This window comes from Polypterus senegalus, chromosome 12, assembly GCF_016835505.1.
Source record: "Polypterus senegalus isolate Bchr_013 chromosome 12, ASM1683550v1, whole genome shotgun sequence".
Lineage (NCBI taxonomy): Eukaryota > Metazoa > Chordata > Cladistia > Polypteriformes > Polypteridae > Polypterus > Polypterus senegalus.
The window spans coordinates 13,099,549-13,113,246 of NC_053165.1; the positions used below are offsets into that span (position 1 = coordinate 13,099,549).

General features: G+C 39.7%; 1 protein-coding gene across 4 annotated transcripts in view; it reads left to right on the top strand.

The window, feature by feature from the left end:
* The window catches only part of tasora (transcription activation suppressor a), a 40,109-nt gene extending 28,930 nt beyond the window's left edge, over positions 1 to 11,179 (top strand). For 2 of the 4 annotated variants that reach the window (XM_039773096.1, XM_039773099.1), the window contains 9 exons: positions 2,431 to 2,816; positions 3,296 to 3,434; positions 4,442 to 5,343; positions 5,639 to 5,761; positions 5,912 to 6,071; positions 6,333 to 6,441; positions 7,474 to 7,652; positions 7,738 to 7,896; positions 9,920 to 11,179. In XM_039773096.1, coding sequence (XP_039629030.1) covers positions 2,431 to 2,816; positions 3,296 to 3,434; positions 4,442 to 5,343; positions 5,639 to 5,761; positions 5,912 to 6,071; positions 6,333 to 6,441; positions 7,474 to 7,652; positions 7,738 to 7,896; positions 9,920 to 10,683 — 2,921 coding nt within the window. In that variant the 3' untranslated portion in view covers positions 10,684 to 11,179. Of the gene's footprint in view, positions 1 to 2,430; positions 2,817 to 3,295; positions 3,435 to 4,441; positions 5,344 to 5,638; positions 5,762 to 5,911; positions 6,072 to 6,332; positions 6,442 to 7,473; positions 7,653 to 7,737; positions 7,897 to 9,395 lie in introns of all 4 variants that reach the window. The other 2 variants (XM_039773098.1, XM_039773097.1) reach the window with 2 other exon arrangements.
* Positions 11,180 to 13,698: the final 2,519 nt, after the last annotated feature.

Genomic DNA, 13,698 nt, shown 5'->3' on the forward strand with positions numbered 1-13,698 from the left:
TACAGTACCTTGGCAGTGACATTCATGCCTCTGGTGACTCTTCCTGTGAAGTCAATAGATGGATTGGAAGACCATGTGGGGGGGATGTGTCATGAGGTTGCTGGAAAGGGGTGTGTGGCGCTCCCAATATCTATGCAAAAGGACAAAGGTTCAAGTCTTTAGAGTCCTGGTGCTGTCTGTCTTGCTATATGGTTGTGAGACATGGACACTATCCAGTGACCTGTGAGGGAGCGTCAGTTACGGCACTACAGTCATGTGGCGCGTTTCCCTGAGGGTGATCCGGCTCTTAAGATCCTCAGTGTTGGGGACCGTCACCATGTAACACCTGGCTGTGGCAGATAGAGGGTCATTTCCAGAGGGTAGGACTGGACCGTGCGTCTGCCTGGGGGGTTGCAAACCAGGATCCCGAGTTGTTTGTCGTGTAGTGGGTGCGGCAACACACTGTACCAGTGCATGCTCCCCTACTTGACCTGAAGCACAGCTGGAAGTATATGAGCACACAGGGGGTAGTGCCATTGTTTATGCAGTTGAGCACTGAAAAGTTAAATTATAATAAGTGACAAAATATAATTTTAAAATGGCACGTAAAAAAAATAATACAAAGTAATCTGTTACTGCAGCAGGCTCTACAGCAAGGATTTAAAAAATCAAGGGACTGACAGGGCACCATATTGATATATAGTGTTGCCTCTGAATGAGCAGCACACAGTAAAAGTGACCCACAAGTAAACACAGTTGAAGCCCCAGTCTAGATTCATCAGATGTTTAGCTACAAAAAAGGTTACAACCTGTAGAAAAAAATGAATGTCACATCCCTACTTCAAATGCAGTAGTTTATATGTTTCTGTAATCTAGAAATATATTTTTCCATTTTTTGTATTGACTCGCTTGCATACAGGCTCAAGGCTGTGGACGCTGTACGTCTTCACTAACCCAATAATTGCTTCTGACTCCCACTCTACAGCCCTGTCAACAGGCTTGCATGGTTTGCTGTCCCCATTTGCTATAAAGCGTATTTCCGGACACCACTCTGGTTGCCCTTCTTTGTCAGTTGAGCATGCTGGTGAAGGCTCCAACACTGTTGAAACTGCCATCTTATTAACATTTGTGAGTGGATGGAAACAGGGTTGCAACTCAAGCCATATTCGTAATGTAGGCTGTAGAATCGATACCATTAAAAATGAGTATTGAAGTACAGTGCTTGATTTCAATATTTTTAAGAACATTAACTCCTTAGTGTACCAAATGCCAAAAATCTACCTAAGAGTAGGACCAAAATTGCTTCACTCTGAGATTGTTGAGCCATTTGGTAAATATGGGCACTGGTTTTGTTTGCAGAAGTGAACGGCGTGTGGTAGACTCATTAGCACCCCCCCAGGGCCTGAATTTTATTTGTAGCAGGATGCTACCCCATGTAACAGCAATTTGAGAGAGTTAGTTGCCTTTGGAATAATGGACAACTCAAATTTTGTACATTTTATCCCATTTTAAGGCTGCCTTAGTGAAGTCAGACCTGTCGAGTAAAGATAATTATTTCTGAGCTCCTGTAAAACAGCCTTTGTTCTGTTTTCAGGGTGCTTATAGAAGTGAGTTTAGATTTTGCTATTGCTTTTTTGCCTGTGTACATTGAGCTGGGCTAACCATTGCTGCAGTAAATTTATTATGTTTTGAGACTGCATCCCATTGTCTCCCGTACCATTCAAATATGTGTCATATTACCTCTTGTAAAATTGGCTCCACAGTGATAGTACTTTCAGACTGGTGAAGTCCCGCAGGGCCATGTTTGAAGAAGAGGGTTTTGTATGACCTCTCTGTGAATATGCAGTTTCACAGATTAGCCATTAACGACCCATACTGTGTGAGCGTTTCGTCATTGTCATGAACCAGAAGAGAAATGGTCGACAGCTTTCCTAACTGCTTGCCTCTGATTGACAGCCACAAACATCAAAGCATGCCCAGGTGTAAATTTTTTTTCGCAATGAATTGATAGCAAAAGCTATGGGAGTTAGCAATCTGAAGTAGTAGTGATTCTGCTTTATTTCTCTTTGATTCTCTACTGTAGCAAGCATTTTTTTTTTCTGCTGACTGTGCTGAAGGTTGGCAAATTCCCATCCTCTTACTGTAAAGGAGACTGGTTGTGCTGCACGTTGACTAGGCGAGAACAAGTCTCCAAAGGCTTATTGTTATGTATGTAGCGTTAGGAAATCAGAGATTGCATACTTGATTTTGCCATGAAACAACACAAATGCTTTAATAGTATAATTCACATACTTGAGTACACAAGAGGTCACTTTTGGCCACTTAAAGCCAGCACTTTAGAATTATAGCATTGTAGAAATCTACATTTTACTGTCTGCCAGATTGTGTGACAGATGAAGGATGCATGATTTGGAAATATAAAACAATGTTTATTTTTCTATTTATTTAAAGGAGTTGAGGAGCAGTTTCCAGATCCTATTACCTCTGTTGTTAATCACCAAAATGCTAATGTGAGGAAGCAGGATACTTCAGATTTGGTCACAGCAGACACACAAGCCCTCTTGAAGCTGCTTCTGGACACCTTAGCAAGCACTGGAGCATCAGCGTCTGCCACAGATTCCAGTATAGACAAGCCAGTGGAGTTTTCTAGGGATGACTCTTGTGAAATGTCAGCTGAATTGTGTTATGAAAATTGTTCTGCAAATGTGACCAAGAATGATGCTGCAGTTCCTTATGAAACCACAAATGTATCCTGTGCAACTGAATCGAACATGAGACTGACTTTGGGGGAAGATTCAAACATCTATGAAAGAAGTACAAAGACTGAAAATGTTGAGGTAAAACATCTGAGACCTTGCAATTGTGATGGTTTTAATAGCATTCATAGGGTGAATCATTTTATACAAGGAATAGTAATGTATAACAAGGCTTTAAAGATAGCAATGAACCAAATTTTATTTAATAAAAAAAAAAGTAAAGATAATTGTTCTGATCAGTAATCTTCCATATCCTTGTTTGATTTTAAGCTTTTCAAATCGCACTCCTTAACACCACAGCAGCTCTGTACTACCAGGATAGCACAGTATATAAGGAGTTAATATCGATACCTTTGGAAGGTTTTTTAGCACCAAGGTGACACAGGCAGTCCATTGCACACAACAAAAAAACTCATTCTGTAAAATGTTGTTGTACAGTGATGTGATTAGAAACGATTGATTTTAATTGTTTTTATATATTTTCATATTTTAAAGTGAATGCTTTTGGGGCAGTTTTTAAATCTAACTTTGCTTAACTGCACTTTGAACTATTTTCATAGGAGGCAGCTGGAAGCATTAGCAGTTTTGAGGGATTCAGTCCCTGTTCAAGCACACAGCTGGAGCAAACACATCATAGAGAATTTTTTTCTGAACATGTAGGAGAGGGAGAAATGATTTGGAAATTAATTCCAATTACTGGTAAGGATCATAGGGGCATTCCTCCCCCTTCATTAATTAAATGTTTATTGTCTAAGATCTAGTGCCCTGTTTTTTTGTTTTTTTTTTTGTTTTTTTTTTTAATGGTGAAGCACACAGGGAAAATGTTTGTGATCATAAATATATCTTAATACATGAGTATGCAGTCCAAAACTTCTCAATCACAATTTTACACAGATGAAGATGGTTTTAATTGCACGAAGTTCAAAGTAGTAGTAGTAGTTAGCGATATAACGGTTGATCTGGCAAACCAGATGAAATTCTTCTTCTGGTATGGACTTAAAGAAAGAAAACCATTTCAGATTTTGTGTTGATGTATTAGTGTGTTCTGTACAGATTTGCATGTGAGCTTTGTGTAATAAGTGAGTCAACCTCTAAGAAAATGACCCAGAATGCTAAGTGGATCATCCTGATTGGTGAGTTGATGCAAACAAGACAGTACAGGAGGAAGCCTTGTCTAGTACTGTGTTTGCTTGATGGTGAGTGAGTGAGAGAAGAGAGCAAGCAAGCAAGAAAACAGATTTGTACTTTTATCGGTTTAAGAGAGGTAAAAATCTGCAGTCGAATCTACTTGAGTGGCAGAGCATTGATAAACATTTCAATGGATAAGAGGAGGTGTGTCTGTGTTTAAAGCTGAGGGGCATGTACAAATACATTATTTACAGTATTTAGAAAAACTTTCAAAATTGCCAGCTACACTGTGATTTGTATCTTAGGTTGTACTGCCCACTCCTAGTTCAGATTGAGTACATAACATATTTAAGAGAGTAAATCTGTAAACTTCTTCAATATTTAGTACTTATCCTAATTTTTTTCTGCATTAGGTTATAGATATGCATTTTTTTTTCTAATTGTTACATGCACTCTTAGTCCATATTACAAATATAGTGTATATTGAACATCTAAATTACATTACAATAACCACATTCATGTACATGATGTATTTTTAAATTAACTTCTCTTTTAAATGTTTTCTTTGTTTTCTCCAGGCCTTAAGTCTCATCCTGAGCAGCTGTCTTATCATTTGATACAAGAGGCCCATCCTGATGATCCAAGAATTCACCACAGGCAGCCTGTTAACTTTTCTCCGGACAAATTTAATCAACCCTCTGCTTCCTTACCATTACAAAATAATGACAGCTTTCAAGAGAAATGCCAAGCTGACACGGAAACTGTGCAGCATCCCTCTGATACCCTCAAAAATCAACATTCGGAACCGAAGAATACACAGAATATGTTGCATGAAGAGTTTGATGAATTTTGTTCAAAAATTCAAGGACTGTTAAGTTGTGAAAATATACCATACAATTCAGAGTCGGTCATTTCCAGTAAACTTCAGCTGAAAAGATTTTCTAATCGTTTACATTCCCAGTTTAAGCATATTTATGTTGAAAAATATGTAAATAGCCTGCAAAAGAAAATTCATGACTTGGTTGAAAGTGAAAAAGCCAAGACTTATCCTAATTTAGGAAATCCGTCTGATGAACCATCAGAATCTAACAGAACTCAATCAGATTCTGTCAAATATGGGCCTAGAAGTCCTCAAGAAGTTTTGGGACCATCCCATCTAGACTTTTTGGAAAAATCGGAACACTTTAATGAAAGATCAGCCGATACTACATTTAACATGTTGACTTTGGATTCTCTGTCAAAAGAATCTGCGTCTTCTGCTTCCAGCAACTATGATTATCATCCACAGTTGGCGGAATCGGGGGGTGATCCTCAAAATTCCTTTGCAATTCAGGCTCCAGCCTCTATAAGTAACTTGATAAGTCAACTAAAGCCAGAGGTCTTCTCTAGTCTTGTAAAAATTATTAAAGATGTTCAAAAAAATACAGTGAAGTTTTACATCCATGAAAGAGAGGAAAGCACTGTATGTACTGAAATAAAGGTAAACTACTTTCAGCTTTTCTTTTTTTGTCAGTTATTTCAGGGATGTATTTCAAATTTCTGTAATTGTACTGTTGTCATGCAGACCTGTTTTAGTTATGTACAAGTTTTTACAGTATATCGCCAAATCCAAGCTAGCTGCCTGAATTTGAAGAATATAAACACTTGCTTTGAAAAATATTCTACATTTAGCGAAAATATTTTGTTCACACAGTTGTGGTCCGCCAAACCCTGTGGTACTATGTGAATGAAAATCTTTTTTCCCCCTCCAAACCCCACCCAATTGTTTTTCTCAGGAGTATCTCATGCGGTTAGGAAATGCAGAATGTAATCCACATCAGTATTTAGAAGTAAACGGAAATCTAGATAAGCTACTGATCATAATTCGGAATGAAGACATTGCTGCTCACATACATACGGTAATGAAAGTATTTACCTTATTGCATGTCTTAGCATTGTGCTGGGTATGAAAATGTTTTCTTTGAAATAAGTAATTTTGTAAGGAAGACAGCAGCAATATATTTGCAAATTTCTAGCTTTAGTTTGCATATTTTATTCTTTTCCTACAGATTCCAGCATTAGTATCTTTGAAGAAGTTGCCTTCTGTCAATTTTGCTGGCGTGGACAGCCTGGATGATGTTAAAAATCACACCTACAACGAGCTCTTTGTTTCTGGCGGTTTTATTGTTTCGGATGATTCTGTCCTTAATCTAGACGTTATCACCATTGGTAAGTATCCGAGTCGGGATTCTGTCCCAGCTTCGTAAACACTCTGTATTGGCAGTCCATGTTGCTGTTATACAGCTGCCAGGTAATCAAGAGAGATACTGTGATCACTTTACACTGTGAAATGTTGAATGATCCATCCCCTACACCATGAAAAATACAATGTTGTTGATGGGGTGAGGGTTTGTTCTGTCTGTTATACATACAAGTTTTTCAGGGTTACTGTTGTTGATACAAAAGTACATCATTTGTTACAAATTTCAGAAAAATTGAAGACTTTTCTGAAGTGTCTAGAGGAATGGAATACTCCAGATAGTAAATGGCAATGGAAAATTCATTGTAAAACACAAAAGAAATTGAAGGAGATTGGAAGGTGAGTAGTATGGTAAATTTGAATTTTTATGGTTTCCTGTTACTTATTCTTCATTTTCACATTCCAAATTTGGTTGGATTATCTTAAAACATTCCTTTTTGTACATGGTTTTATTATAGTAGAAGTATATACTCAAATTACTGAACAGAAGTTAACGTTTGAAAATTTGCCGTGGGGTAAATGAGATGAAACAGGTTGGGAACCAATGGTATTAACAGTTCTGCTTCTCACTGTCTATATCCGTGACAATGAGTTTTATTAACCTACTGGACAAACAGATATTTCAGGTAACTTGGCAAGCTTTCTGAATGATGGTACCTTAACTGGAGATTGTTCTTGGTCTATAATCAAAAAAAGGAAAAAGAAGCAGTCCAGATGAGCTATCTTTTTACACAGGAGTCTCTTTATTTGTGTTACTTGTGTAGATTCACAAGGTCCTGTAAAGAAGAAGTAAATACCTCAGGGTGAAATGCATTTCATTCAACATTGGAAAACATTGCCTGAATGTTTGCTATTTGCATTCCCACTATTGACCTTGAACAATTTGCTTATCCCTTCTGTAATCCCACTTCAAAGGAAAAAAATGTCCTGTAGATACAATAAATTGTAACACATGCTGGAATATTGTTGACTATTTAAATGTGTCATTTGTGTAGTATTTGATTTGTTTGTTTGCTAATTGAAAAAAAACTTTCTATCATTGATTTTATTATTTTCCAGTCTTTACTGTATTTGGTTTTGATTTCAAAAATGTAAAAATGAGTGAAGGTATATACAACATATAATGAGACATATGTCTTGTTTTATAGTATTGTAAAATGACAAATTTTGCCGTGATCAAGCAGACAATCTTGATAGTAGGCTGTGTTAGGAAGTTAAAGCAAAAGGAAAAAAAAAAATAAGTGTACTTTATATAACAGAAAATGCTACCCAAAGAAGATACGTATTTAAACAATATCATTTTTGGATGAAGTAAGTAGACAATATTGAAACAAGTGGACTTAAATTACAGGTGTGCTTTTATTTTACCAGAATGAATTCAAAAGCATTGAACATCCTGGTATTGCTTAACTCGTATCAGAAGAAACATTTGGTGGACTTCCTGTCCTATCATGAATGCGACTCTCAGGCCCGACAAGCCCCCGAGCTGGAGTGTCTCATTAAATTGCAGGCCCAGAATATACAGCAGAGACATGTTGTGTTTCTCACAGGTACATATAATATGTGGCTTTGTAAGGACACTTATTTTCAAACAGTGTTTTGGCCTTTGTTTATTATTATATTTCCTCTTCACAGAAAGAAGATATGAAACATTTATTAAGCTCTTTAATAACAATGGGATCGTGGTAGCTTGCATGGATGACTTCATGCAAAATTTTCATAGCATTATAGGTTTCAACCAATCTAGTGTGGAAGACCAGCATTTGCTTCATGGAATTCATCAAGATGAATTTGGTGAGGAGCTAAAATGTTTGTTTTCTTTGTTGTTTGTTTATAATTATTTCAATCTACTAACAAGTCTAACTCACATATGAGGTAAGCCCAGCCAAGCCCTGACAGCATATGTTGCATACTTGTAAAATCTGTGTATGTCAATCTGCCTGTTCAGAGCTGGGTTTTATTTGATGGTTTTTTAATTGGGATTTTACAGGAATACTTCATCCAAAAATTGTTTGTTTTTTTTTTTTTTTATATGTTACTTCACCCAGTGTAATTTGTAAAAATTTTTAATCTCATGATTTTGTACAGAATGGAGAAAAAAGTGTTTGGTATAATAGAGGCTAACGGTGACTAATGCCGTATAGCAGCAAACGATGATGTGAAAAATGTTTGGAGTTGAGGGGTGTGGAGTGCAGTCTCACGTTACTGGTGTTGCATAATCTACATGCCGGTAATCCATTTGCATGCTTTAAGGTACATGCTTTTATGCTAAAATATTACTAGGGCAAAAATCGGGACACATAATAAACCAAAAACTAAAGCCTCATGGGAATGACATTTTGAATTGAAGACCAGACCCTCCACTCGGCATCACCCAAGCCCCACTGGCATTGCATTTGTTGGTCAAGAATCCTGCACTGATAATTTTGGACACGCCCATTTAACGATACTTTAGCAGAAAAGCTTGTGCATGTTTTGAGCATAAGACTGGATAATTGACATGTGAAATGTGCAGCGCAAGTAACCCTGGTGTGTGTTTGTTTTTTTTTTTTGGTTATGAGCATTTTTCACATCGTTTGTCATTCTACATAATTGGTCACGGTTTGGCGTCTATATCGTACTTTTTGTCCTCCTTGAAAACATGAGATTAATTTTTTTTTTCTTGGTCCGTGCCGTAAACTACATGTAGTAAGTATTGGTTGACCAAATGTCCCATTTGTATGCATTGCGTCCCCAAATTTAGCAGCTGTCCTGCTTTTTAGATTTCATGTACATATTCACAAGGCACACTAAATTCCAAGGGGATCCCCACTCTTTGATTTTATTCACATCTCCAGCACATTCGCTGGATTAATGATTTCTGTGAAAATGCCCTCAGCCTCGGTAAGTAACATTTAAAATCAAAGTATTATTTTTGTGTGGAGTATTCCTTTTAAAAGGTAGTTTTTGTATTTTTAAATCAAATAGTTTGTTCCTGAATGTCCATGTAATGCAGCCAATCAAATCGGCCGGACTTGTGGAGGATTGGTGAGCAGCAGTTGAAAAGGGTAACCCAGGGTGTGCATCACTGCTGAACTTTGAAGCAGTCATTCTGTGTAATGCAAATGACAAGGTCAAGGTGCTTGAGAGGAATAATTTCTTCATGTAGTAGAATGTTCACACTGGACAGGCAACCTTTCAGGTTTATTTTTGATTGTTTTAAATGTGTAGTGTTCTGACTCTTCCATCTGAATATTTTACCTTAAGAGGTAATTAGCGTTGTTTTGTGATTGGTTGTGCATATTTTATTCTAGTGCCTGAAACTGAGGAAATGGTGTCTTCAGCTCGGCCGTTAGCTTGGAAGCATGGCATCTAAGCGAACCAATGTATGGTAACAACTTTAACAAAATGATAAATTCAGGATTCAGTGCAAGATATCATTAGCAAGATGCTGCGTACCACAATCATACCAGCTCACTGTGGCTTCATGTTATAATTTACAGGGGCAGTGGCAGGGTTTCTCCTGTGAACTTTGTAAGTTTAGAAACCGCAGCTCTGCTAGTAGCTACCAAGGGTTCAGTAGCAGAAAGGATTTAATTGAAGGGAGGGAAGCTCTGAGTAGATTTCAGTTTAAGGAAAGCAGCAGTTAAAGAGCTGGAGAAATGCAAATGATAGAAAATATTAAGTTATGTTTATCATGTTGTAAGATTTAGTTTTGTGTTTAAAAATCATTCAGCTTTGATTAAACACTTAGGAGTGTAAAGCCGTAATGCATGCTAAAGTCATGTTAGTCCCAAGCAGTTTGGATTGTGTACCTTAGTAACGTCTTCTGTTCCAGATGGATTACACGTGACCAGGCAGAATGAAGAGGATATGTCTTTAGATTCAAGTGAAGAGTCCTGTCAGATTGAAGTTTGTAGCAAAATGCTGGACAGAGCTGACTCTCCACCACCGCCAGTTACGCTTGCTGGTACAGTGCCCATACAGGCCAAGTCAAAGGCAGGGCCTGAAGATGTGCCCCTCTTGTCCAGGGCTGTGGAGCTCAAAGGTGGAAAGCCCAATACATCAGATGGGCAGCTGGCATCTGTGGAACGTAGACCTTCCGGTCTGGATCTGGAAGCTCTGAGGTCTGCTATATCTATATTTTCACGTGGTTCTCAGAAAAATCAGAGTAGTGAAACACTACAGCCCCAGGAAGAGGGTCATCCTGAAGATGATGAGAATTCTGCTGGGGTCTTGGCATACAGTACTTTCAGCGTGAATACTCGTCAGAGCTTCCTTTCCACAGGAATTGATCCGTCGATAACGGTGTCCACGCCACCTGACATTTCAAATGAGATGCGCTCTGCAGAAGGTGGAGGCCCTAATGGTCTTCATGACTCAAGTTCTGCCTCCACAACTGTGGACACACCTAAGGCATCCAGTCAGAGCGATTGTAAAGATGCTTCATCTGGGGTTTCTGCAAACCAAGAGGAGTCCAAGATTTTGTCCGAGACAAAGAAATCGGGAGATGAAGCCTCCACATGTACAAAGAAAGCTGACGACTCCCAGAGTTCTAGCTCCGAAAATAAACCCTGCCGCTTGTTCTCGCGTTGCCTCTGAGACACAGAAAAAGAAAACTGCAGGGGAACGACCAAGCCATCCAAATCACGGTGGAAGTGTACGTGGCAGAGGTGGAGGAATTTCCTATCGAGGTTATAATAGAGGACGTGGTTTCAGTCTCCCGGGACCCTCCAGCAGAGGTAGCGCTTACCGTGGATGGGCTACCCGTGGAAACAGCCATTACTTCAGACAGAACACGGGTCATGGCTGGGCTAGTGGACATCATGGCTGTGAGGAATTCTTCACAGATGACTTCTTCCCAGATGACTTCTCGTCTGAGAGCTGGACTGAAAACTGGCATGGTAACATCACACCATCCAAACCCTACGCAAAGCACTATAAATGAGCCTGGGGGGGGGCCGACTTGGAAAAGCCAGTGATTTGTCCACAGGTTGGATTCTATGGAATGTTACTTCTGGACTCCCTGCAAACCACTTGAGGTTTATATTTGTTTTGTTAGTCAATATTTGAATTTTTATTTGTGGCCATCCCCCTTCCCTTTTTTGGATCTGTAAAGTTTGTGATTGGAAAATGTACAGCCTTACTGTTGGGACGATTTTTTTAAGCTATCTGTTCACAGGTGGCAATATTTGCTACCAATTTTTAATTTTGTTTTTTATATTTTCATTGTCTAAAACTGGATATTTCTATTAAATCCACTTGTTCAAATGTACATCTTCCAATTTAATTTGTAATGAGAGTTCACATCTGTGAAAAGGACGCTGGGTAGTTTGCAGGCGGTACTGTGGGTCCTCATTGGGCCTCCGCTTTACGTACAAATAGCACCTTCAAAAGGAGTCGGACCCCTTACCGAGTTACACGTTTTATTGTTTATTAGTTAGCCTTACGGTAGAATCATTTCATGTTTTTTCTTATCAAGCAACACTCAATACCCCAGAATTTGTGTTACTCGAGACAAAAAAAAGTGAAACGTAACAATGTAACAAAATGGGGGTAAAGGGTGAATGTGCTGTAGGTGGCACGAGTGCATATCCCCCGGGGGCACAGATAGCGAGAGTGCTTGGCAGGTAAACGCCAAATGTGTGCATTTTAGAACCTGTTGGCTTCGTTACTTTAGTTAAGTGTGGACGGAGCGATGTTTGGACAAAATGAAACAAACGCTGCGATGTGCACGTCCGGAATTCAATGTGTCAAGAAAAATCTTCAGGGTGGGGAAAATCTTGCTGTGTTTCTCGGCGTGTTTATTTCAGTGACCCCACATGCAAATACGGCTGGAGATGAAAACTCTCGTGTTTACTTGCCTGCGAGCTCAGAGGGTGGGATCTGCTGACCCTTTTATCTCTAGCCGAGTCAGAAGTCCTTTCTTTGTAATGTACGTTTGAGATCTTATTGTTTGTTTTTTGGATAAAATGTCCTCGTTGAGCTTCTGTAAAAACAACTCTCTCTGGGGCCAAATGAAATGTTCGGTCTCTGTCGCTGCATACTGTGCTTTGGTCTTCAGAGTATGGCGCATAAAACTTAGGCTATCAGGTGCTACATTTATTATTCTAGCCACGCCACAGTCTGTTGTGGACTCGGGAGAAGGAGGAGGATGGCAGGGTTTCTGGAATTCAGGCGGCTATTGTGTGCAGTAATCCAGGCCCCATTTTTCTTGCACTCGTGCCTACCGCTGACACACACAGCACTTGGCTTGTCTCGGGTGAACTGTGCGCGGCCCCGCTGCCAACGATTCACCGGTGGTGTTCGCCAGAGCCCACCCTCTTGACTCTGACAAGTGAACAAGCCAAATGTTAGGTGGTGGGCGTGTCACTGATTAAATAAATCATTAATTTCCAGTAACATTTCCTGACACTTAAGTATTTCTGCTCGCGTATCTCTGTGTATTGTCACATTTCACAATACATTTATTTAGTTTGTCCTTAATCTCGTCTTTTTCTCGATTGCTCCACTGATGACATGTTGGCGTTTGTTTCCAACTGTCCATGGCGCAGACTGTTGTGCTCAGCTGGTGCTGGCACCTCCTCCAAAGTAAATCTTGCAGCTCTAACATTGCGTTATTATATTTGAAATAAAATGTCACATTACAGCTGTAGAAAGCCCAGCAACTTGCCCATCGGTGTTCATTTGGCCTGGTAGCTGACTTGCCAGTTAATTAGATGAGATGGCGCACACCATCGAGAGTGAAAATGACTTCAGCCTGACCAGAACGCAAGGCTGGAGTTTGGCTTTGTTTTACTGGTGGGGTGCTGACGTGCTTGTGGGGACAAATGGCCATCGCAGCAGTTTCATCATTGAACCGTCATTTGAAAAACGCTTTTGTAATGTGCCAACATGGAGTGCGTCTACATGCACACATAAATTGGGGATAAGGTGTTTTACGTGTGCGAGTCCACAGCTGGAGCTCTGCTTTGGTAAAACGCGGGGATGGCTAATGATGTATAAAAACGAAAGGTTAAACGTCCATCTGCAATGGCCAGAAACAAAGCCTGGCGTCTGTATGTCGAAATTGGGCTGTAGCGCTTAGATTAGATCAGATTCATTAATGACACGGTGACATTCAGCTCATTGACAAGAAGTTCAACCAGGAGAAGAAATCAATGCGATCGCTCGCGCATTTGCCTCAGGAAGTTTGACTTCTGTGGCTGCTTCCACCGTTTTCTACTTCTGGCTGCTGCGTACTTGCGTGTGAATCAAAGACACGAGTGGACAACAATCCCTCACTGTGTCACACCTACAGGTTTATACAGGTTGTAGCAATGCCTACATAACACTACAAGCGGGTTGGCTTTCTGGACTGACAGTCACTGTATTTATTATGTGCTCGGGAGTTTGACAAAAGAATATCCCTTCAGGCATTATTGTGGACGACCAAGTCTGGTAGGACCCCGCACAGTAAGGATTCCTGCCTATGAGTTCAGCTGCTTAGTGCAGGCGTCATGTTGCTATGACAACTAAGCTTGAAATTCCGCGGGAAACCTTTCGTTTTAAGGGGAACGGCGGACCGAGAAAAGAAAAAAAAGGGAGAGAGAGTAAGAGAAGCAGAAGGCAAGAGCT